Source organism: Apus apus, chromosome 15 (genome assembly GCF_020740795.1).
Source record: "Apus apus isolate bApuApu2 chromosome 15, bApuApu2.pri.cur, whole genome shotgun sequence".
NCBI lineage: Eukaryota > Metazoa > Chordata > Aves > Apodiformes > Apodidae > Apus > Apus apus.
Genome location: NC_067296.1, coordinates 9,733,990 through 9,759,262, shown reverse-complemented (window position 1 = coordinate 9,759,262; position 25,273 = coordinate 9,733,990). Strand labels below are relative to the sequence as shown.

Here is a 25,273-nt window from a genome sequence, read left to right as displayed (position 1 = left end):
ACACGCATACAAAACGTGGCTGAGTACTTCCTGGAAGCTCCTGTAAACCTCAAACTGTTTGATGTGATGTATACAAGCATTCACATCTTTGGAAAGCAAAAATACTTACCACCATATAAATTCTACAACAAGCCAATTTTTAATTTTATCTATCAAAATCATAATAAAATCCCAGCAGTTTCATTCAACACGCTTGAATCCTGGAGACCACCCACAGAAATACAAACAGCATTTGAATCTCCCATTAACTATTGCCAATTATAAATGGGGACATTCTAAAAAATATATTATGAGGATAATTAATCACTTTCACACACAAAGGTAACAATGTAACATCATGCAGTGGTTTTAAAAGCCTCCTACATTCTGCATTTCTATTCTGGTTAGTTTGTGCCAAGATTATAAAAGCATATTTTAAGAGAGAAAGGTGAAAAAACTTCCATCTCTCCCTCTGGTCATTTAATGTAGGTATTATTGTATTAAAATATTCAGCCACTAAATCATTGCTATGGAATATTAACATTTTAAAATGATTCCTGTGCTTGGAAAAAAGCTAAGAATAATAGGGACAGAGGAAAACCTAGAAAAAGTTGTTTTAACAAGGACAACATAAACACTTGTGTATCTGTTCAACTGAACATGAAACATTATGGTCATAGGACAAGAGCAAGTTTTATTTAAATCAATGTCACAGGGATAAAAAGCTTAAATATAAAAGCGTAACTGAGCAATATACTGTGCTTAGCATCTTTCTGTAAAAAAACAATTAACAGCCAAATAATTGTTTGCTGTTAAGGATTTTATGTCAGAAAATAAACCAACGTGCACAGCAGATGCTGTGAAAGCAGCACATTTCAGTAGCCTGCAAAGTAAAACGTGCTGAGAAGCTACCTCCAGCCTTGCAGGGTTCCCTCCACAATCCACCAATGAGTTAACTCCCATGATAATGGTGCCCAAAGTTCCTCCCAAACAGGCAGTGACCGATCTGCCTGCTCCTATTCTGTCACCACCGGTTTTCCTTTCACCCTGTGCAAATGGTTTTATTCTCATGGAAGCTGCTAAATTCAAAATGGCAAATGGCTCCTCAGAAATGTACACACAACATTACTGTTTCAACAGAAAAAGTAAGGGAACTCATACTTCTGTTCTAGCATATGCTGATCTCTGACAAAAGAAATAAACCTCAGACCTGATACTTCTAACTTTAAAACACAAAACCACAAAGAAAACTCTCAACATCTTTTTTGGGAAAAAAACAGCCTTATTATTACAGGCTCATCTTTCTAGATTATGATTTACAAGTGAATATCTGGGTACTGAAAACAAGCTACGACTATAGGTACAAGAACGTTGTACAAACATTTTCAAGATCATGCTTTCATGTATTCCATCAAAAGGTAAATTACTTGAAAGCTGAAGCTTTAAGAGACATATTAGTTCTACTGGGGGCCCAGTTACCTTGTACAAAATAAAAGCTTTATTGCTCTTTTTACTTGCAGAAAGTTTTGAAAAGTTTGAAATTCTGTACTAATACATTGAAAACTATAAATGCAGTTGCAGTAAATATCAGCAGAAGATGAGAGAAGGCAGATCCTTCTACCCTTACTCCTACTACTGAGGACACCAGCTACTGTGGCTAAGAATGACAGCATCCAACTGGGATAAGAAAAGGAAAAAATTTGTGCAAATAATCCATCAGTTTAGAATGAGGTCTGCTGATACAACATTGATCCTGTTGATCTATTTCTTATCTAACAGAAGTTGCAAGTAACACAAGTTTATTAGTTATTCACAAGTTTATAAACTGAGTAATTCCAGATAACATCAGATGACAACAGAAGTTCTGTATCAGAGTTGTACAGAAAAAGCCTTGGGGCAGGAAAGCAGTGATGAATGTTAGGATCAGGCTCCTCATTGTTTCAGAAATAGTAGGCTGTGTGAGTAACCCAATTGGAACACTCTTCCTTTGAACGTTTTGCTGAGCTGTGTGATGTAAAAATAGATTTGTATGCCTCAGATTTCTCCTCGCTGTCTGCAATGGATCTCTTGGTAGTAGTAGAAGCAGCCTTATTGACCCTATTGACTTTTCCTGGTACAGATGAATTTCCATTATCTGCTAAAGAAAAAGGAATAGAATGAAGCATGCACAACAACTGGTAAAAGTACTGAAAAAAGACTGCATATAGAGATGAAGTATAGATATTTTCCAGGGCTATCGTAAATATATCCCATAATTGTACTCAACAGCAAACATCTTTCCTAACTGCAAACATGTTCTGGCTTTTAGAACTTATTCCCAAAACACATTTAGAAATCTTGGAGAGAGGAATTCTTTCCTACTTGTGAAAAATGGCTCTGAACTCCAGTCTTAAGAAAGAAACTTGAAAGTGTTCCACCACCCTGAAGTATTGTTCAGAAATGAGCTATCAAATGACAAAAGCTAAACTTGTGATACATTGTCCCCAGGGAATCCATCTCCTCCCTTTATTCTTCGCAAAGTCATTTATGACCAATCACCATGGTCTGCACCATCTCATATTTGGGATAGGAAAGTGCCCATCCCTCTATTTCTGATACCATCTCCCTCAGTGTATTATATCCACTGCTACAACCCCCCCACTCTCTTTCTTAGCAATTAATTAATGTCCCTCAAAGCTGAAGGGCAGCATTTTTAAAAGCATGTGCCAAGTCTCTTGTGCAAAGAAATGACTACACAGAAGTCTGCAGAAACTCTACATATTTAGTTGAACTTAGGCACAGTGGCATGTAAATAGCTAGCAGGGAGCCTGTCTGAAATGGCACTGAACTGCTTTCTGCCTGTAGTCATGGGAATTCCATGTGCAACCCTAAATCATCATAGATCAGACCCTTTTTATATTTGTGGAATGCTGCTTTTAATGCCACTAATAGTTGCCTGGAAAGAATTACCAAACACTGGATTTGAAAGAATAAACATGTATGCTGCAAGTCCAGAAACCTTAGGGTGCCATGTTCACAAATTAATTCTATGCTACTGGCATTCCTCAGTCCATGGATCTGTTTCTTTTTTTCCCCTCTCACTCTCTTGCTCATCAATGCAACTGCTGCCAGAAACAAACCAATGACCTGACAGTTTCCTTTACAGTCTTGGAAAAGAAAAGTACATCAAACTTTACTGGAATTACTAGGTTCCTAAACATCCTATAATAATCAGGAACTAAATATTTTTAAAAGTCTACTCTTATGAAAACAGACAGTAGGGGACAAGTAAAGCACTTCAAATGGAAATCTTCCCACCTTGTCACATAGTTTACCCACAGTTCATCATTTAACTATTCTCAGATTCTTCAAATAAATGGTATTGATTTTTTTCTGTGGCTGTAATGTACAGGATTTAATACTTCACCTCAAAACTCAGACTGACTGTAAATAATATATATTACCTAAAGTGCAGGCACCAGCCTTCGGATTAAAGGACTGCCAAGATTACTCCCAGCTGCATGACTACTGTAGGTACATCAGCACATCCTGAAGTTATATTCCACTGCTCCCACTGACACACAGCAAATTAGTAACTAAAATATTAGAATAATTGAGTCATTTTGGTTGGAAAAGGCCTTTAACAGCATCAAGTCCAACTGTTAACTCAGCACTGCCAAGGCCACCACTAAACCATGTCCCTGAGCACCTCTGAAATCCATGGTACCAACTAGGAATGATCCCTCCTCTAATGGTTTTCAAAGCAGAATGATTTGTTCACATTTTTTATATCTAGATTAAAGAATAAACACCAACCTGAACTTTTGGTGAAGATAATCTGCCTCTTTTCCGCAGAACTGGAATTGATACCATCCTTTTCATTCTTAGCCTTGGATGGACCTGGAGAATCTATGAAAGAAAAGAAATGACCTCGTGACTCTGCCTCAGGAGTGGGAAGGCTACACACAGTTTGTAGCTGTGACCTTACCTTCAGTGGTGTCTGGCTGAGAAGCTGATTCTGCTGACTTACACTTCTTTGATTTCTGAAACAAGGCAAGCAGAGATCTGGTAATGTACTGAAAGGATATACAAATCCCAACTTGTATTTTATAGACAGACCATTAAATTTAGTACATTTTTCTGTCTTATACAGTGGAACTCTTCCTTTTACATTATTGCTCCACAGTTTTGTTATTATTTCTGTATGGAAAAATAATAACCTTGGCAACCCTGAAGGCACCTTCAAGGAAATCACGCAGGCCAAAACTGACTGTCTGGATACAGTATTTTGGTTTGTATAGTTTGCAGAGGGGGTGTGTTATCATCAGCAAGGTAATCTGACACTGAACCCACAAGGCAGCACAGTAAATTGCTCAACATTCAACAGGACACAGTTAAAAGTAATCATAAAGACATTTTTCAATAAAATTTTCAGAATAATCTTGCGTCTCAGATCCACTTAATTTTATTTAGTTCATAAAAATATCCCTCCTGGGTAACTTTCAATAACTGGTCCCTTTGTTGCAGGACTGCTTGGGAAGAAAAAATGCAAATAATTAATCTATTTTTTTTTTTTAAGCATCTGTGGACCAGATTTTCAAGTTAATTTATGTTTGTCCAGATTAAATAACACAAAAAACAAAACAACAGCAACAAGAATCCCATTTCTGGTTTTCATTATGTAAATGCCAAGCTGAGAAAGAAAGATGCATTAAACCACTCATTGGCATTAGGATCACAAAAGATGGCTGTGTATACATTCCGAATGGTGTATGCATTTCAAGAAAGCTACACAAACTCAAAGAAAATAAATATATTTAAATCTGTCATAAAATTTAAGAGAACCCATGCTGCCAAGGATATGATGAACGCTCAAAGAAAAAAAATGCTGCATCACATGTTGCTGCAAAGCTCAGCCAGGAGATGGTGGCAGAGGGTTACTATTCTAACAGCAGACCTGGCTCTCTGGATGTCCTTCAGTATACACGAAAAACACTCCTTCAGGGTGCTCCCACCTTTCCTGTTACGGGTGGATTTACAAAGAAAAATGACCTCCCAGTGTCTTGGTATCTGAATTCTGAGTTGTTTGTGAGTACAGGTATATGCATATATAGGATACAATCACAGAATCATAGAATCATCAAATCATCCTGATTGGAAGAGACCTTGAAGATCATCAAGTCCAACCATAACCTAAATGCCCCCACCATAGCCTAATTTACCTGTTCAGTGCTTAAATCATGTCACTAAGCAATATATCTACATTTCTTTTAAATACTTCCAGGGATGGTGACTCCAGCACCTCCCTGGGCAGCCTGTTCCAGTGTTCAACAACTCTTTCAGTAAAGAAATTCTTTCTAACATCCAGTCTAACCTCTCCTGGCCCAGCTTCAGGCTATTTCCTCTCGTCCTGTCATTAATGAAGATATATTACACAAATTTCATCGTGGGCACATATGACCTCAACATGATGGTGGGAACTGGCATCACCAGGAATCACCCAGCACTACAGGAACAACAGAATATGGCAGATTTTCCAAGCAGTGATCTTAGAAACAGACCAGGAGCCTACGTGTGCCAGTATTGTATTTCTGGCTGTGGCCAGTAGAGGACCCTCACAATGAAACAGGCACTATCACATGAGATACAGAGAAGATTTTGCTCATTGCTAGAATTAACTAATACAAGGTCTTTGTTTCAAGAAAAACCTAAAATACAGCCAGCACATTGTCCCTTTCATACATTATAGCACACAACTGTATGATTTTCAGAGCACTGTGCACTGCCTGTTGCTGAAGACGGTTTCAGCACCTATAACTTCAATATCCTATTAGCAAAATATGCATCCAATCTCATCACTTTAAAAGGTAGCACTGAAGTACAACACAGGTTACGGAGTAAATCCTCCAGTCTGCATGAAGATTAGCAGAAAAAGCTGTATGATCACAGAGCAGAGTGCATTACAGAAAAGAACTCTTTCAATTTTGTTTTAAATGATGTATAAAAAATTACCTTTTCTAATTTACTTTTAAGTCTTCTATCCTCCATCCTTTTCTTCAATACTTCCACATCTTCTTTAGTACCATTAAGAATAATGACATCTTCCTCTTGAAAGGGAACACCACACTTCAAGAAAAAAAAAGGACAAAACTAGTTTTTTTCCCCCCCAGTATTTTAATGCTGTTGAACAGTTGTTAGAATTAATACTGTCTTTAAGCTCTAAGGATCTCTCCAATCCTTCCCTTTGTCATTGTCTCTTTTCCAATAGTTCTCTCTTTTAATACAGTCTAATGCATCATTTCACCTAAAATGTCAAACGGAAAATTTCAGTTGCTTTCACCACTGAGCAAAATAATATTGACAGCATCCTTCTTCATAAAAAAGAAAGTAAATACTCATCTTTTTAGTGAATTGTGAACTTTTGATAATCACATTTAAAAGCAGCTCACGTATCAATCTGCACAGCAAGTTATAAAAGAGTTTCAGAAATGTGAAAATATTTTATTCTTCTTCAAAGCCCTACAGGGCTATGGTAATGACATATTGATTCCACTAGCAGTCCCTTACAGACAGTACTTTTAACTAATTCTGTCTTTTCTTAAATAAAAGATCTCATTGTATTTTTCCATCCATGGGTTCCTTGTTTTACCTAGCAGAAAATGTACAGTGATAAACAAAGTAGCCCTAACTAGGATCTGCTCAACTTTCTGAACCCCATAGCTAAAAAACAAAATACTAAAGTACCTCTAAATTTTTCTTTAGTTACAAATGGACTCGACTGAGATCTCAGCATTCTGCTCTGGAATTTGCCTTTCAACTCAGTGAGAGAAGAAACAGCAACTGATGGGAGCAGTTCCTCTACACTAAGAACAACCAAAGGTGTTATTCCTCTTTGTGTAGAGCAGACAGCACCAGGAATTTTTCTCCTCAACAATTAGACAGGAAAACCTGTTTGTTTGTTTCTAATTATTATTATTATTTAAATTACTATGGGGATAAAATGGAGTCATAAAAAGTAGCATTACTCATTAACCCAGACTTGCCATCTCATTGTCCTTCATCTGGTTTATTAAATACTATGAAGTTTCAAAGTGCATTTATAAATTAATCTGGATAATGCAAGTAAAGTGTTTAATGTGATTCCGTTTGTTTTCTGGTTGAAGACACAGATGTTTCATAGCACACATTTTCAATCATTTGCTGAAGCTAGCACATTGACTATGATGTTTCATTTTCTAAGATCTCAATTTCCTTTTTTTGGTTGTTGTTTTATTTTAGTAAATCCAGAAGCTTTCTGTTAATCTGCAAGATTAGTTTATAATCCGGCCTCTGTCATTATTCTGTTTTCTAAACAAAGGTTTTGAAAGGTTACTCATGTATTTGCAGTAGGAATTAAACATATGAAAGGACATATGCACAGAACTTGGGACTGCAGTCTGCTCAACTGATGAACTCTTAAAAAATGAAATGTATTAAAAAAAAAAAAAAAAAAAAAAAAGGAAATAAAGACAGTGTCTTCTTCCCATTAACTGAAACAGATAATTTTTTGCTATGACAACAGCCAGATTATATTCCAGACCAAGCCATTCTAAAACATACTTTGAGTACAGCAAGTTACAGGCACAGAACCAACTCCACATTCCCAGGTTTCACTGACTCCAATAGCTACAATCTGTTGTTGCCTCATACAGGTGCAACACTTTTGAATTGCCAGCACCGTTGGTAGCACAGACCTAATTTGGATTTTTTTAAAAGCTGATTATCCCTTCATACAAAAAAAGGAAAGATTTTTATCTCAACGTTTTGAAAGGCTGAGATAAAAAGCATAAAGAAATTTTAGATTTGCAAATTCAGAAAGATTGTTCCTTCAGACAGAGGTTTTAAGGGTGTCACAGGGCCTCCCCTGCTGCATCTCATTTATATTGAGACTTTAAGTAGACATGAAGGTACTTGCTATAGTTTCTTGATGTTTTTGCAGCACCCTGAATAGAAGACATTCCTAAATGAGACTGAAATTGAAAACTATTCTGAAACAGACAAAAGCATCAGAACAGCAGCTTGCAGATCTGAATGCAAGATTCAATCTCTAATTGAAGAAGAGTGGGATGTGAACTGAAGGAGATGCTGCACAAGCAGCTTGACTTCTGTCTAAAAGCCCTTTCAGAGTCCAATTTTAAAAGTGTGTTCAAAACTGTTTGTATCTAAATGGCTTAAAGTGCTTGCATCAAGGAATTCTTGAAATGGTTTGCAGGTATGATGAAAAAATCTTCAGTCTGATACTCCTAATTTAGGTACCCAACATATCCCATGTGTATAGACATACATACACAGAACATCAACTTTACAAAAGTTGATCACAAAACCCAACTCGAAGCCTTAAAATTATAAGAACAATAAAGGTATTAGGGAATGTAAAAGACATACTAGCTTATGCATAAATGTACTCTTAACCTTAAACTAGGAGTGAAAGAAATTGTAAAATTACTTTTTCAAGTAATTATGATATTTTAAATCTCAAGTGATTTTGATACAGTAGGATAGCTTCTTATCTCTCTCAAGAGAATACAAGAGGGTTGTTTTTTTTTAAGCAATAATGAAATCTCAGTCCAAGATGATTTCCTGAATTCTGAAGTTTAAAGATTCTTTTTACGTTTCACCTACATAAGGCAACGGTTGCACAATATTTCTTGCTACAAACTACTTTTGAGACAGTGATTTATTTATTTTTTGTACAGCATCTAAGATGCAGTTCCATCCAGGACCACTCTAGTCTTAATATAATAAAAATAAACAACAGGCAAATATATATTTTCATATAAATGCTTACATGAACGTTGCAGTTTAACATCTTACGAGAAACCCGAAACCTCTTTCCCAAATTATAAACAGTAAGTTAACTCCTTCAGTCCTCCTAAAGATAATAACTTGGAAATACATAAAGACATGAATACTTTTCCAAAGCAATTCTCACCAGACTATGGAACATACATGACCACAACCTGACTATCCCTCCTTAAACAGTGCAGTGTTTAGAAAGAGGATTTGAACAGACATCCTGCTAACCAAGGACTATTTTACTGTTCACTTACCAGCCGTACAAGCTCCTGTATAAGAGCCAATTGCCTCTTTTAACAGTTAACCATGTTTTTAGACAGATACTTTTCCAGAGGTTCAATCATTAGAAGTTCAGTAATGTAAGATTTGATGAACACAATTTTTGACACTGCCACCCTACTCAGACGTACAATAGGGCAAAGAGTAAATGACGACTTGGGAAGAGCTGGAAGTCTCCCACACACCAATTCACAGAATGAACTTTCACTCAGAACTTGCAGCACCTTCTACAAAAATACTGTCCAAGCATAAGCCTCTATTTACAGAGCTTAAAGTCAGTGGTAATTCTGTATCTGCCATACCTGCAGCTGTGCCTTCATTTACTTTGAGATTTTCTGTTTATTTCTGACCAACACACTATTTTGACCTGAACATGTCCAAAATACTTCAGCCTTCTTACTTGTTTCTAGAACCCCAAAGCTTCCCAATTCCAGTTAATTTAAACTGTTAACTTTTCATTTATTAAAAACCCCAAGAACCTTTAAAAAAGTAGCAATAAAGTAAACATTCAATTTCAGAAGGAGATTTTTAATTTATTATCTTTTAAGCTTCCAGCTACTAGAAATGAGCAGAGGGAATTCTCTGCAGCACCTATTTGCTGCAAATCGGAAAGTTTCAGCAGGCAAACAGTTAAGACCCGGAGGAGGAGGAGAGGGTTCGTTTCCCTTCCAGTTCTCATCATCCAGCATGCTCCGTTAGCAGCGCAGAGGTTACAGCCTCTGAGGTAAAGCAATAAATACTATTTATAATCATCAGCCATCTACTCCACATACTTCAAAGTCTGATTTCAGTCCCTCAAAGGCTGCCTCAAAGAGTAGCAACAGAAATTTGGAGGAGCTCAAGTTTTCCCTCATGGCTGTGAAGCAGAGGACATTTCAGCCGCTGAACTGCAGGATAAATATGCGAGGCACTGCGGGAAACCAGATGAAGTCTTAACTGAAAACATTCACGTTAATGTTTAACCCCTTTCCCTTAGGTGAGCTCTCTGCACAGGCGACAGGATGAAGAACCCTGTCTGAATTCTGCTGAAGGACAACGGGACTCGCGATGTATTTTCATTACGCCGCCGTGTCCTGGCCAACCCTCTGCAAGGTAAGGCTGAACTAACGTCACTCGGGTTTTTGCTGGTGCTTTGCTAACACACGACACGCTTTAGTTTTTGTAAAGTGACAAATATTTTTACTTCTGAAAGATCATTTCACTTGAAAAAATACTCAGACCTGCAATAAGGGTAATTTTTTTTTATTATTATCACTTTATCATAGATGTACAACAGAGTGGAGGTCACTACTCCCACTGCTGTATCACAGAAACCACAATACTTGGGAATACTTACTATGCAAGCAACTTAATTTTTTTACAGCCCTGTAACTTACTGGTTGAAATAGCTTTCATATTATTGATTTTAAATTGTTATGAGGTCAAATACTCTATGCAGGAAAAAAACAAACAGAAAACCAGAGAAAAATAACAAAGATGAACAGGCAAACCTCCATAAAGCTGATGCAGTATTTTTAAGGAAGAATGATTTAAAATTTCTAAGGCTGTATGAACTGGTTTTGATGTAGCCGTTCTTTTAGTCAATGTGTGTCACAAGACAGAAGCAGACCCAGCAAACTGAAGGAAAAAGGAAAGCCAAGTAAAAAGCAGTTAAAAGCACTGGTTTTAACATGAAGTTTTTAGAAGACTGAATTTTGTCTTGCTTATAAAATGTCTACAGTGATGCCAACGTAGACACCTTTCAGACAAAAGCATATCAAAAGATTTGGAAATAAGGAGTTAAGCCTTTTAATAATTTTCGTAGAAAATTATTACTAAGTCATTTGCTTCACTGAATTCTGACAACATACAAACCAGCTTTTCTCTAATATTAAGCAGATACAAAGAGCACAGAAAACAGAGTATTTAGAGGTGCAGTGATGCCTTCCACAATCCTATGGTAGGTATAAACGGTGAATAGTACAATGATTTGTTCCTGTGAAATGCACAGCAAAGTATACAGCTAATGGGGTTTTGAACTGAGATGATATTTCACAGGCTTATTTTCAGGCATAATTCCAGTTTTCCCTAGAGTTCACCTCTTTAATTTAATGGAGGAGCTTAGGCTTACAACAACAATTTGCTGTTAAGTAGTATCTATAAAAGTAGCCACAAAGATGCTTGAAAATCCCCACAAACAGACACTACAGAATGTCAGACACTACTCTTGGCACTTCTAAAAATTAAGACAACTTTACCCTTTGGATTTACGAAGTTATCCATAACATGGAAAAGGTTGAGTTTCACAGAGACATTCTGATAATAAATACCAATAATGACCCTCTTGTGTAACAAAACTGAAAGGTAAGATGGGCATAGACTGGGTTATGCCTGCACAGTGAATCTTGTCAACAACAGGACATCTTGCTCTTCAAGGGCAGGAGAAAATGTGGTAGCATTGTCCTTGAAACCAGACAAAAGCTCAGGGGCTAGAGGATTCTTCTCAGTGGCAAATTTCATACATGCTGGGACTAACAGCTGCAATTCTAGCTCTAAAACTGGTGAAACACTAGCAGAAAGCTAATGCTTTCATCCTATAATATAACCTGAGGCTGAAAGATGTCAGATTTTGTTCTGGTAGGGAAGGCTTCATCATTTAGCCATTCCCCAGAAACATGTAATTGTTTCAAAATTGAATTGTTTCTTCCCACCTGATAATGGGAACTTTGTGTACTTTTATGCTGCCATCTAAAATACAGCTTCTAGATGCCATGCAGTTCAGTAGGAAAAATCCACAGTAAACATTTAACAACCTGAAACATCCCTGGAAGCTATTATTTGAAGGGTAATAAAAATGTCAGTGTATGAAACTAACAGGCTATAGCTTAGTTCCCTAGGGAGCTACCCTTTGCAACCTGTCCACAAAGATGTATTTAATGAAAAAAAAACAACAAGCCAAACAACCGATGAGCACACTCATTCTGTTCAGATGTTCTACATCTGTCCATGTCTTTGGGGTAAAAGCCCCAAATACTACTCCCAAGTACCCAGTGTCTTCAGTGTAATTTGGATGTCCAGAATGAACCTTCCATGGGATGTCCCATAGAGACCATCTCACATTCACTGATTCTGAGCAACCTCAATGCTCCTCCTGTAATTATTCACCCAGAATAAAATAGTTTTTCAGACTCCAGGTCCACAAAAACTAGTGCTTCCCTAATACACTCCCTCTCCCTAACTTCTGCTGTTGGGAACATAATGGCCTTTATGCAAATACATTCTCAGCCTTGGGAGTCAGCAGGTAGCAGGCTACAGCTCTGGTCTCTTTCATTGTTACTCTGAAAATCCTGGCTGTCACCTTTCAGTGGTGTTCCTTTTCTCCTGCTTTCTGCATAATATTGCAAGGTTGACATGGATTAGATATGCTGAAGTTTTTTGTAAAAATGGATGAAAGACTCACATCATGCTTGTTTACCCAGTAAATGTATCCCTTTGGGAGCTGAGAAGAAATAAAAATACTCTTCTGGGACCTGATTTCTTAATGTTTTTCTTTGGCCTGTGCATTCAATGCAGACTGAAGAGCACTGCAGACAGATCATAGGAGCAAAATGGATGAACCCTCCACCTAACACAGCTCCACTTTCTGGAATGCTAAGTGGAAAAGAGGCATTCTTCCAGCATGAAATCCAGTGCTTACCAGTAAGATAAATACATTCTTTCCCAACAGCCTAATAAGATTTGAAAATTGTGGTATTCTAGAGCATCCATTCCCTCAGTTCAAGTTATGTATTTTTAATGCTTTTAAATTGTATGCCTCATTTCTACTTTATCTACAACACCCTCTTTATTTTCAAGCTTCTAAGACAGATGTTTACTGAGTTTTCATTGAAAAAATCTATTTTTCACTTTTCTGATTAAAATGTAGAGCTTTCTAACCACAATAGTATTTCTATAAATAAACTGTCTTTCTAAAAATACCCTTGTTCTCTGTTCATACATAATAACAAATACATTATGATGGTGACAGCTACAAAGCATGAAGTATTTACAGAAGAAATATTAGTTGTGTTAAAAGCAAATTGATAAGACAAAACTAATTCTCTTTAAAATAAAATCTTCCTTAATTTAACTATTAAGCTTAATGGCAGTAGATGGACCCTTCCCCTCCTCTGGAATTTTCTCTAGGAAGTTCTATAGCAAATACTTCAAGGATAAATTTCATGGAATTACTCTGGGATTCAGGACTGCTGCACTCATATTCTTCTGCCTTTTCAACAAGGTATATAGAAGAAAAGAAAAAACAATCACAATGGAAAAACTCCTGTGCCAATACTGATAGAAACTACACAGTTATCCCTGAATGCTAATACTGGCAGTGTGTGTGCTTATCTCAGGATATGCACACATGCTAAAAATAAGAAGTGAGTGTTGTCTGGATGTTTTATTTTCCAAAGCACTAATACAAAGATGTCAGAGAGAAAAAAAAATAAATCTCTCAGAGTTAGAAACGTTTGCTGACTTTATAAGGATAAAAAACAGTGTATTTTGTGGATTATGTTTTTGTCTCTTCCTTTTGCTTATTTAATAAATTTTCTGCTGATTTAATTTACTGAATTCTGGTCCTCTAACAGAACTTAAGGTTTCCCAGGCCTTAAGGAAATCTGAGCAGCAGCTCTCCCTGAGCACCCAGTGCTCACATATCTTCCCTATTCCAAACCTAGACCTTGACTAACCTACAGCACTGGACCCACCCAGTGGCACTCACTTTGTCTCAGAGTAGAAGAAACACCTGTCCAATGTGCTATGCATGCACTTGCTTAAGTAATAAAGTGTAAAAAAGCCATTTTGGCTTCTTTGGATAATTTTGTCCTAGAAAGACTGATTCATGGCTCTCCAAGTACCATTGCCAGTGGCTGAGTACACTGCAGCATGCACAAGGGCACACACAGTCCCCTAGAACTGGAAAGGGTAATCTCAACATTTAAATATACATGACTAGCATGTAATCTATTAAAAAAAGGTCTAAACATTCTCTCCCTCTCTTTATCTCACCTTTCCTTTCAGACAATCTGAACGCTTATACAAACTACAATGAGAAGACACTATCTGGAAAATAGAAGATGAACCCACTTGATGCAACAAAATCAGGATTTTTAGTGTGCATTGCTGTCTGTATGTTCATCTACACTTTTATCTACCTAAAGGATACACTTTTCACAGAGCCAAATGAGCAACGATTTAATGCAAATATAGCAGAGTGTGGTTTTTACCCAGATGAACTTTGTTCAGCTCTTTTTGTGGGGAAAACTGCTGCCTTTAAAATTGGAAACTTCTGTCAGAATACCTACCAACCTAAACCACTCAGCTGCATTCAGACTTCGTGCAACTGCTCCATGGTTTTGAAGACTCTGCATTTTATCACCAGACCACTATCAGATGAAGAAGGAAATTTCTCATTGGCATACATTATCACAATTCACAAGGAGCTGGAGATGTTTGTAAAGCTTCTAAGAGCTATCTATATGCCTCAGAATGTTTACTGCATACATGTGGATGCAAAGTCACCCAAAGATTATAAGGCTGCTGTACAAAACCTTGTTAATTGCTTTACAAATATTTTTATTTCCTCAAAAAGAGAAAATGTTGTTTATGCAGGATTTTCAAGATTACAAGCTGATATTAATTGCATGAGAGATCTAGTGCGTTCCAAAATTCAGTGGAACTACGTTATTAATTTATGTGGTCAAGATTATCCCATTAAAACAAACAAAGATATTATACGATACATCAAAAGTAAATGGAATGGTAAAAATATGACTCCTGGGGTAGTGCAACCACTTCACATGAAACACAGGACACAGGTTAGTTACAGAGAATATATACGTTCTGGAGTGTCGTATGTGTACCCGACAAAGAATATAAAAGCTAAGCCTCCATATAACTTGACAATATATTTTGGTAGTGCTTATTACATACTCACTAAAGAATTTGTAGAGTTTACATTGACTGATGCACGTGCAAAAGATTTGCTTGAATGGTCAAGAGACACGTACAGCCCGGATGAACACTACTGGGTCACACTGAATCGTTTAAATGGTAAGATGTATGTTATTTCTACTGTGAGTAACTCCTGGACCAACAGCATTCTGAGGCCTCTGACACGCTGAGCTAGTGAGCTCCAGTTCAGAGCTTAACACCACCACTTAACTGAGTTACGTTGCATAAATATGGACATTTCTTCAGCCTTGATGCAGCCCTGTCAAACAGTCACATCTTCAGAAGGCTGAGAAACAAAGCTTGATGCCAGAGAAATACTACTTATGGTGCAGATCATTAGCTACAAAGCTACAAAAGTGGTGATTAAAAAAAGTAATTTATTTTTTGCTATGGAGAAGTTCATGCTCTCGAGAAAGAGAAAAGCAATAAAGCTAAGAATGATGCCTGTTTTTGTGATGTAAATAACTACTTAATGTGGTTACATTTAAAATAATTCAACAGTGAGAATCTTCCCTGTAATAAATAGAAACAAATCTTATCAGAACCTTATGTTTTTATAGATGCTCCAGGGGCTACACCCAATGCAGACTGGGAAGGAAACATACGAGCCATTAAATGGAAAGATCAAGATGGAACCACACACAAAGGCTGCAAAGGTAATGTGAAGTTTGATCACGAACACAGATGTGATTTGCTGACTAGCATTCATTGCAAACCATGCATTATGCTTTAAGCTAGCTATTCAGTGTGCACAGTGGTCATACATACTTTATTTTGGCAGTATCAAATAAACGAGCAAGCCATCCTACTAAATTACTGCACTGTATCCAGTCTAAATAGCCTCTGTTCTTGCAAAGATGGTCACAGTACCCATGTACTGACAACCACTCTTTCAACCTCCAATTACCAGTGCATTAACCTGACCAGTTTTCAGTGAAGAGCAGAGGGTTTACTTGACAAGCGTGTTGGTCACAAACTGTCATCAACATTGATTGACATCTCTTCAATTTGAACAATAATAAAAAAGGAGAATAGTGCTGACCATATGGAAAGAAGGCAAAAAAAAAAAAATTAACTATGTAACTGTATAAACTGAGCACAGTGAAGTACTGCATGGTTAAACAGGTATCCAGATAGATCAGGACTTCAACCTGCCCACCAACTACAAGATGCAGTATTAAACAGAGCGACAAGTCAGTGAAGCAGCTGGAGGTAGCTCATGTCCATCATGAGCAAAATACAAAATCAAACCCTGCCTTTATATTCCAAAATCTAGCATTATTCTCCAGACATATTTGAGTTATGCTCTATGTGAAATCAAAAGGTATTTTTTGTTCATAACACTACAAAGTGAAACTAGTTTTAAAAAATAATTCTGTTCAGCTTTCGTCTGCCCTCAGATACCTTCAATTTGTCCTTGCAGGTCATTACATCAGAGACATTTGTGTTTACGGACTAGGGGATTTGCAGTGGATTATTGAGTCACCTCATTTGTTTGCCAACAAATTTGAGCCTGCAAGATACCCACTTGTTACAGAGTGCCTGGAGAGACGGTACAGGCTGAAGGTGCTGCACCAGGCAGAGGTGCCGGTCGAAGATCACTGGCGGTTTCAGGAAGAGAACTATTTCAACATGAAGCTGAATGTTTGAGTTTAGCTAACATCTAAACAAGTGTTCAAACACCAACAGAAATCATTAACATTTTTAGCCATAAACTTCACTCTGTGCATTACAGCATGAGGGTAAGCACAAGACTGTACTAGTGGAGTAAGCAGGTTTTATTTATTCCCGTAAGATAAAGAGCAACAACTGCTAATAGGCTGATTCTCAATGAAAATTACTTGTCTAAATCTATAACTTGCTGAAGACAAGGGGAAGTTCATAATAAAGTGACTTATTTAACTGGAAACATATATATTCCTCATGTCTGCAACAAAAAAAAGCACTAACTGGTATGAAAACAATAAAATGGATGCAATGACTGATCAAAGATAAAATATGAAGAGCACAATTTAAAGTCATGTCTGTTGTATGTCTTATGAACTAGATTATTTTGAATAATTAAGTTCATGCTTCAAATACAAAGCTTGTAGATAAGCAAGTGACAACCAGTTTCATACACGGGTTTGGGGTTTTTTTTGTGTGGTGGTTTATTTTTTTTGCCCATGGCCAGACACATCTCTAATTTCATTGTGCAGCGTGGCAACATCACTCTTGCACTGCTCAGGCTTTGCTCCTAATGAATAGGGTGTGTGTGCCAGTAACAGTAGCAGGGGTGCTGCAACACATGGTGACTTTTAAGTGCCCCGTTTTGAGTCTCTGCAAGAGTTTAGGGCAAGGAGACATGGGAAATTTGAGGCCAGGGAACAAAGGAAGACAAGTGAAGAGCCATCTTTCAATCCCAGTGTACCTCACTGAGGGAAACAAAACTTCCCTGAACATTGCAACAGTCTGCAGCAACTGGAGAGAAGACCTAGCAGCAATCAGGACAAGCTTCTCATTCCCTAACCCTCTACAGATCAAACGCAGCACTGGCTGTTCTACCGTAAGGAAGTGGCTTTCAACACACAACACAGGCGAAACCAGGGAACAGTAACTAAAAAAAAAAAGAACAAGAACCCAGCCCTTTTCCAGGCAAGAGCTGCTCTTTCTTCTGCAGGACTCTCGAATTAATCCTTTTGCTTGTGAAAACAAAAAGACTGGGGGAATCTGAGGAGACAGAGTCTATAGGTGATGGTACTTCATACAGGATGACAACTCTGCCATGAGATTTAACCACTCCACCCTGTCTCCAACAGTCTTTAGTTAGGTGCTGCTGATGGAAAGAGACTAGGAAAAACCTGAACTGTGATAATTCATTTCAAACTGTTCATCCTCCTTTCGAAGTATTTGGGCAAGAATGCAGATTAAAATTTAATTCCAGTAAATTCAAATAAACTACCAATTATTTTGCATGAATTCTGATAGGAACTAATAAAATATCTTCTGGTTACTTGATCAGAAACTACAAATTATGAAAATCTAGAAGCAACGTAGATTGCTTCAATGTGTGCACAAAATATTACTCAGTTTTTACAAGAAAACAGACTGGGAGATTAAGCATTTTTCCCCCCAAAAAAAATCAAATGAATCAACAAATGACCTACCAATAGTATGAAAGTTTCTTGTTACAAACTTGTTCCTTGGTTCTTGGAACTGTACTGCTTATTTTCCCACACAAATTTCTTGGAAACATCATTTCTTTCAACTGAACTTTAACCTAAAGAAAGTCCGTCTCATCCCTATTTATTTACAGAACTTACAAACTCAACCCTAAGGCCTGTACTCAGTTTCATGTATTATCCAGGACTTGTGGCTAAATATTGCTGGAGATGCTTTTTTTTTGTGGAGGAAAATAAAGGGAAGAAAAAAAAAAAAAAAGCCATGCAGTATGTTCACACTGAGCTTGCTGAGAGTCCTCTGAAAACCATTACTGGAGCTAATAAGTCTCTGGCATGTATTCATCATAGAAATATTCATACTTAATTTCTCTTCAAGCCACACCCACTCCACTGCAGGACACTGCCAGCATTTATCCACACCATGTTGTCTTTTAAAATCTGAACGGAATGCTCCTTGTTACTGTCATGGCAGCACATCCAGTATCCAGCTTTTATCATTTGTCACCATCACACAGAACAATTGTCATGGTTGACTTCTGAATTGAAAGGATCAACTCAATAGCAAGGTGGTAGAGAACACGGGCTTGTTTTGCAGAAACTGGACCAGTCAAACTGGGAAAAAATCTGCACAAAATCCCCTCTTAAAATACAATTTAGGTATGACTTTACCCACATCAATCCAAGAAGAGCACTGGAGCATAATCCCTCTGCCTTAGAGGATACTGAATTTTAAAGAGTTTTACACATATAAACCCCCCCGGAAATTCATAATTAAATCACTCCATTCCCAATAATTAAGAAACAATATTCTACTCATTATTCTGAGTGACCATAATCACATTAAAATTTTGAAAGATTTTTTACTTCTAACAACAGTAAAAAATTAATAAAACTATGAAAGCTAAGAATACTTAAACATACAGAAAGAGCATTCATGAAGTCCTGTACGTGTTTTCATGTGGTGAGTAGATCAATCACAACTTTTAGATCTCAGCATCCAATGTTTACTTGTGTTTGGTGACTGCTGATACAGGAGCACAGTGTCAGTGTGTCCTTGCTCAAGGAAACACTGCTCTCTAACATACTGCACATACATTAACTCTGTATCTGAAAGATGTACACATAAATCCTGCTTCAAAAAGCCGGAGGCACATGTTAAATAGCTCTATATCTAAGTTAAACTTTTGATGAAGTGCTTTATATGGCACAGACTTTAATACCTGGAGTACTATTTCAAGTGTGTATTAGTCTGTTTACTCTGAAAACAACTGCAAAACAAACTTTCCAGTGATACTAGAAGTTACATTTTAAAATGTAATCTTGGCTTTAACTTCCAGGGCAACTACCTGGACTCCCAGAAGGACTTTCACCACAGATTCAACAGCCACTCTCCTGTCTCCAGACCACCTCTAGCATACTGTTCTTATACCAATAGTAACTTCTTAGACAGGAGAGCCAGGATCAAAAATTGGTAATGGTGCCTTTTTCAACCCTGCAAAAGTGACGTTGAGCAGATGCTGCACACCGCTAGGTTATTCTTCCATCATTTCTAAAAGCATATTTTTTATATATAGCAGACTTCCAAACAAGCAGACTCCAAAGTCTTGACCCATGCAAGAACTGGGCAGCCAGTTGAAACACGTGTTCCAAAACACTGAATCACTCTGGGCACCACCAAAATTTACAGATCAGCACTAACTCAAAATCTTTGAGGTCCCATCAAATACAAAAAGAAAGAGCAGAAACATCTAGCTTGTCCTTTTAATAGTCTGGTGGACAATTAAACATGAAAATAAGTGAGAACATCCTATGCAAAAGTGCAAATTTTAAACTGACAGTTTCTATGTCCCATATAATTCTTGCTGAAAAACAGGAAGCAGAAAACTCCAGATCTTCAGGGCTTCTGCTTCAGAACACACATCACCAATCTTTGTTACCTGAAAACAATGTTGCTTCTCTTCTGCTGATCCTACCCTGCACATTTTAGCATGTGACTTTGCACCAATAGATTAAATTTTCTCTTCTTACTGTACCTAATCTCAAAAATATGGCTCAAAGTACAGTTCTGTGAAAAAACCCAGTCTGAAATGTATTTGTATTCAAAAATTGCTCTTAGACAAAGCTCTTTCACAAGCCTTTTCAGTCTACACAGTTAGAAGCTTCAAAATTTGTCCCAAGCTCTTAATCTACAAGGCTCTCTCTCCAACATAAACCAGAATGCTTGGAAGGGACACCCCTCTGCCCTGAGCACAGGAGAGCAAGTTCCCAAAGTTTCATGAAGCACAACAGCTTGCAGTGTATAAATACATGTTCATGATCTAGCTCAGATGTTCTAGTTTAAAGCACATGAAGATAAGGCCTGCAGAACTCCTTTGGGCTGCTGGGTATCTGTGTTCTCTGGAGAATTTTTCACTGCATCATAACAGCATCTGTGTGACAAAGTCCTTTGGGAAACTGTAGCTGTTTACAATTTAGCAGACTACCAAGACTGCTCTGTAGGATCATATGCAGAATTAATACACAAGAACAGCTTATTTTGGAAGAGCTTTCTGGAATTTCACAGTAGTGGGCAAAAGAACTGCCACACAGCTCCTAGACTGGCACCTCACTTGTCAGTATCCGTGTTACAAACCTCATCCCCTGAGATAAAGTGAAAACAGATTCTGACAGAGGAAAACAAAGACTGGATACATAGAGTAAACAAGCAAATAAAGGGTGATTCTTTTTGACCTACTTTCATCATGTCACTCTCTAAAGTCGTGTAACAATGCCTCCACACACACAGGCACGGCAGGGGCACGCAGGGACCAGTATCTGGGCACATACTGGCAGGCAGAAGGTCACGAAAAATAAATGCTGTGGCTCACATGGATCCCACAGGTTGGATCTCAGTTGAAAAAACATATTATAATTCTTTAAATACAGCAGTTAGCACCAGTAGAAACACACCTATGGCAATCCACAACATTCAAACACTCTGTACTGGAAACAGTTTTTGAAAGAGCGTGTCATGTATCAGAAGAGGATTCTATTGATTTAATAAAAAACTCTAATCCCAGCATTTGTACTATGCACAACACTTCATTTTTATTTTTTTCTTCTTCATTAGTTCTAGTTCATGTTACTCTGTGCCCCATTACCACATAAAGACAGGAAGTGCTGGGGAAATCCTGGTAATTCGTGCTTTAGATATAAATAAAATCTTAGCTACCAGAAAGCTTGGCAACCACTTCCTCATGATCCTGTTTAGAAAAGTTCTGGTTCTCTTCTTGATTCTGAATACAGAACACTATCAGTATATATATGAAAATCTAACAATCTGACTTAAAAAATAGGAAATGTGGACTAAAACATGTTCTCCCAGCTAGTTACCATTGTCTTGGTGCGTGAAAATATAGTAATGAAAAGATAACAGACTAGAGTATATTATATCCACTTCATTATTTCTAGAAACATCCTCTTGTGAAGAGTTCACATGTATGTGGAAACAGCTGCATGTAAATAGGAACCTGTGATAAAAACTGATTTTTAAAAAAATCCAGAAAACATGTGGGATTAGTTTAGTTTTTATAAGATTATCAGACCGGCCAAACCATGGACAAAACATCTAATTCCTGCATTTACCAATCATGTTACACCCACCAATCAACAAAAAATTGCATGCAAACAAAAAACTTCATTAAAAATAAATCAGCATCAATCAGTATCTGCCAACAGGAAAGCAGAGTCATTAGGACTAAACCAGCATTCCAGAACAACATTAGCACTGAAAGCCACAACATGAGGCTAAACTTAACTAACAATATTGCACATCACCTGCAACAACTTCCCAAAAGAGTTTTTCTTTCACAGGTCTTGCTTAGAACAAATATATTGTATCTTTTATCAAATCAAAAACTCACCTTGTGACAAGCTTCTGCTTTAACTTCCTTGAGAGCACGTTCAGAGAACACACAGCCACAGTTTCTCAAGAAGCAAAACCTTCATAGGAAAGACAAGACATACAGTCATTTTTAAGAAACCCTATGTCTAAGAGATACATCTGCACAGAAGCAGGATTAAGCACAGAAAAAGGGCTGTAATGGGCCAGCAGGACACAGCTACTTTCTCTTTACAATTCTTGCAGCTAATCAAGGTACCAGTACCTTTAAGTAGGTAATTACTCATTTGCACAGTGTTAAGAAGAGAATGAAACAATTATTTGATACATTAAACCAAACCATGCATTTTTTTGTTTCATTCTCAGTATAATTCAGCATGGGTTTATGATGATCTCTCAAAGGAATCTCAGCAGGACAGGTGCCCTTGAGATGTTTTTGTACCTCTGCTATAGGTCTACACAGGCTGCTCTGGAATCATCACCACAATCTGTTTTAATTCCACTTAACTATCTCCCAGCTAATCACTATCTGCAGGAAGGAGGACTTTGCAACTGTCAAGCTGTGAACTTGGCCTCTTTTCACTCAACAGAAAAAGAAATTGCTTATTTGCCCAAACCAGGATGCAAGGAAATGTCCTTCCTCAGCCCAATAAAACCCAAATATTATTGCAGGATTAGAACAGACATACAATCCACCTCCATTCTGATCCTAGCACAGGGAGAGGCAGAACTGCTTGATGTGACACACAGGGAAGTCTCATCTAACCCCCTTCTGCTTGCCCATACCAGTTTCCTGTGGCTTAGCCCCCAAATAACTTGTAGGGCACTTATTCTTTACAAGCATTGCCCTCTACTCCTTTATTACATATATACATTAATTTAGGAAAGGCTTAACTTTTTATCTTTCTTCTTGAATGTGAAATGAAAGGACCCTTAGCAGTCTCATCAACCCCCTCGTCTGACAGGACAAATCTTTCCCACAAAGGCTTGAGGAAGTACCTGAATTGCAACATTATTGACTCAAACATTTTTACTTGCTCTATATTCAGTTTAGCTTAGTATTTATAAAAACAAAATCCAGAAACATACTGACCTATGTCTTCCATTCATTTCCAGTCCCACCACAGGGCATATGAAACGTGCAGACTGGATGTCATCATATTTGTCACCTTTTATACTCTCTTTATCACCACTCCAAGCTGGATTATCTGCAAGGTTTAGTTCTGTGACATTCTGCAAGATACAAATGCAAGCCTTAAGTAGTTTATTAACAATTCCTGAGTGATTATAACATTTCCTAAGGTTTTTTTTCACTGTGCTTTACCACTTCACAGAATAGTTTGGGTTGGAAGGGACCTTAAAAATCACCTAGTTCCAACCCCCCTGCATGGGCAGGGACACCTCCCACCAGACCAGGTTGCTCCAAGCCTTGTCCAACCTGGCCTTGAACACTTCCAGGGAGGGAGCATCCACAACTTCCCTGGGCAACCTGTTCCAGTGTCTCACCACCTACCCAGTACAGAAATTTCTCCTAATGTCTAGCCTAAGTTTCCCCTCCTCCAATTTTAACACTCCTAATACACAGTGAGCACACCAGCAAACAGGCTCTGCAGCATGTCCCAGCTCCCATGGCACACTTTAACATTAGACACAACCTGTTTACCTTAATGCTCTTGATATGGGAGGCAGCTTCTATCGGGGTTTTATCAGGTGACTTGTCCAGCAGAAACTCAATGAGGGCATCTTTATTATACAACCTGTAACATAACATTTTTAGGGGTCATATTTGATTCCCATAACATTCTTTTCTGTATCAGAGGGGTCTTCCCAGGGGCATCCATACCTGCCCAGCTCACAGGCTACGATGGGGCGACGCAGCTTCTCCTGGCTCAGAGCACAGTAGCGCCACCTGGCAACGAGCTCCGCGTTCTTGTCAACCTGAAGAGAAAAAAAATCCTCACGTTTTAAATTTGCTTTTGTATTTGCAGTTCATTTCAACACTAAGTCAGGTAGCACTTGAAGCATTAATCGGATCTCCAAGTATCTGTCTGCCACTTGCTCTGCTATCTTTCCTGATCTTTATCTCCCTCCCTGTACCGGTGCTGGCACTGTACAGTCATTACCTTCAAACAACCTAAGCAGAGCCCAAGCAACGTCCAAAATGCAAGCAGGTGGAGTGCAGAAACGGCCACATTCAACACCACCAGGCCTGGTCACACTATTCATCTACCAAAAGCGTTACCAGCAGACGCTGTATCCCCAGGTGAAGGAGGCCCCTAAGCCCCGCTCCTTCAGCACAACGACTTGTGTCCAAAACGCCCTCCAGAAGACAAAGGGACCTGGCCTGCAGGTACCCCCGGCATCACAGGCGCAGCCACCCTCCGGCGGCAACCGCAGCCCGGCGCAGGGCCGCGCAGGAGGGCTCTCTCCTCCCAGCTGCCAGCCCCAGCAGCACGGGCCCCAGCCCGCAGCCGCTCCGGGCTGGGCAGCGCTGCCCAGGCCTCCGCGGGGCCTCTCGGCCCAGGCCGCGCCTCACACAGCCGGCCCGACAGCCCCGGCCGCGCTCCCCCCCCGCCCTCCCCCGGCCCCTCCGACCTTCTCGACTTTGCGGGGCCCCTTGACCAGCTCGTGCCGCTTGGGGATGGTGCCGCCATCGCAGCCCATCGCGCCCCCCCCCTCAGCCCGACGCTTCCGCGCCCCGCTACAAACTTCCGGGGAAGCGCAGCACTTCCGGCGCGCCCTGAGAGCGTCATCGCAGCTCCATAGCAACCGGCCGCCGGGGCGTGGCCAGCAGCGCGGGGGGGCGTGGCCAGCAGCGCGGGGGGCGGGGCCGGAGGGCGCCCCGGCGCAGGAGGGGCCGCAGCGCCCCCGCCCGGCGCCGGGAGGAGCCGCCGCCTCCGCCCCAGGGGGCTCCCCCTTGTCATTCCCGGGAGGACCCCCCCCCAGGACCCCCACTCTGGGGGGGCTGCGGGCAAACGGGGCGCTCCCGGGCTGGCAGGGCCCGGGCCGCTCCCGCTGCAGAGACGCCCCTCCCGCCCGCGGGTCACACACACACCGGGTAACGCCGGGAGAGTTTAATACAAAACGGACACAGAGCCCAGGCGAAGGGCACTGGCCGCGCCAGCACTCCTATTGACAAGTGGCGGCGTCCAAGGAACAAGAGAAAACACGGAAGGAAAGAGAG

At 39.2% G+C, this 25,273-nt stretch overlaps 2 protein-coding genes across 5 annotated transcripts; one reads left to right on the top strand and one right to left on the bottom strand.

Annotated features, from left to right (window-relative positions):
• Positions 1-116: 116 nt before the first annotated feature.
• On the bottom strand, positions 117-24,819 carry RTF2 (replication termination factor 2). 2 transcript variants are annotated; one of them, XM_051633387.1, is made up of 9 exons: positions 24,685-24,819; positions 23,933-24,027; positions 23,753-23,846; positions 23,183-23,322; positions 22,112-22,190; positions 5,971-6,084; positions 3,947-4,001; positions 3,775-3,867; positions 117-2,116 (listed from the first exon to the last, which is right to left on the bottom strand). In XM_051633387.1, exons 1-9 carry the CDS (start codon positions 24,751-24,753, stop codon positions 1,920-1,922), a joined length of 936 nt encoding a protein of 311 aa, XP_051489347.1. In that variant the 5' UTR covers positions 24,754-24,819; the 3' UTR covers positions 117-1,919. The 2 variants fall into 2 exon arrangements, with proteins under 2 accessions (XP_051489347.1, XP_051489348.1); XM_051633388.1 differs by having other exon boundaries at positions 117-2,113.
• On the top strand, positions 9,746-17,065 carry LOC127391092 (beta-1,3-galactosyl-O-glycosyl-glycoprotein beta-1,6-N-acetylglucosaminyltransferase 7-like). 3 transcript variants are annotated; one of them, XM_051633379.1, is made up of 6 exons: positions 9,746-9,796; positions 10,049-10,164; positions 12,625-12,750; positions 14,116-15,147; positions 15,609-15,704; positions 16,472-17,065. In XM_051633379.1, the coding sequence occupies exons 4-6, from the start codon at positions 14,172-14,174 to the stop codon at positions 16,696-16,698; spliced, it is 1,299 nt and encodes a 432-aa protein (XP_051489339.1). In that variant the 5' UTR covers positions 9,746-9,796; positions 10,049-10,164; positions 12,625-12,750; positions 14,116-14,171; the 3' UTR covers positions 16,699-17,065. The 3 variants fall into 3 exon arrangements, with proteins under 3 accessions (XP_051489339.1, XP_051489340.1, XP_051489342.1); XM_051633380.1 differs by lacking the exons at positions 9,746-9,796; positions 12,625-12,750 and having other exon boundaries at positions 9,808-10,164; XM_051633382.1 differs by lacking the exons at positions 9,746-9,796; positions 10,049-10,164; positions 12,625-12,750 and adding an exon at positions 12,766-13,330.
• Positions 24,820-25,273: the final 454 nt, after the last annotated feature.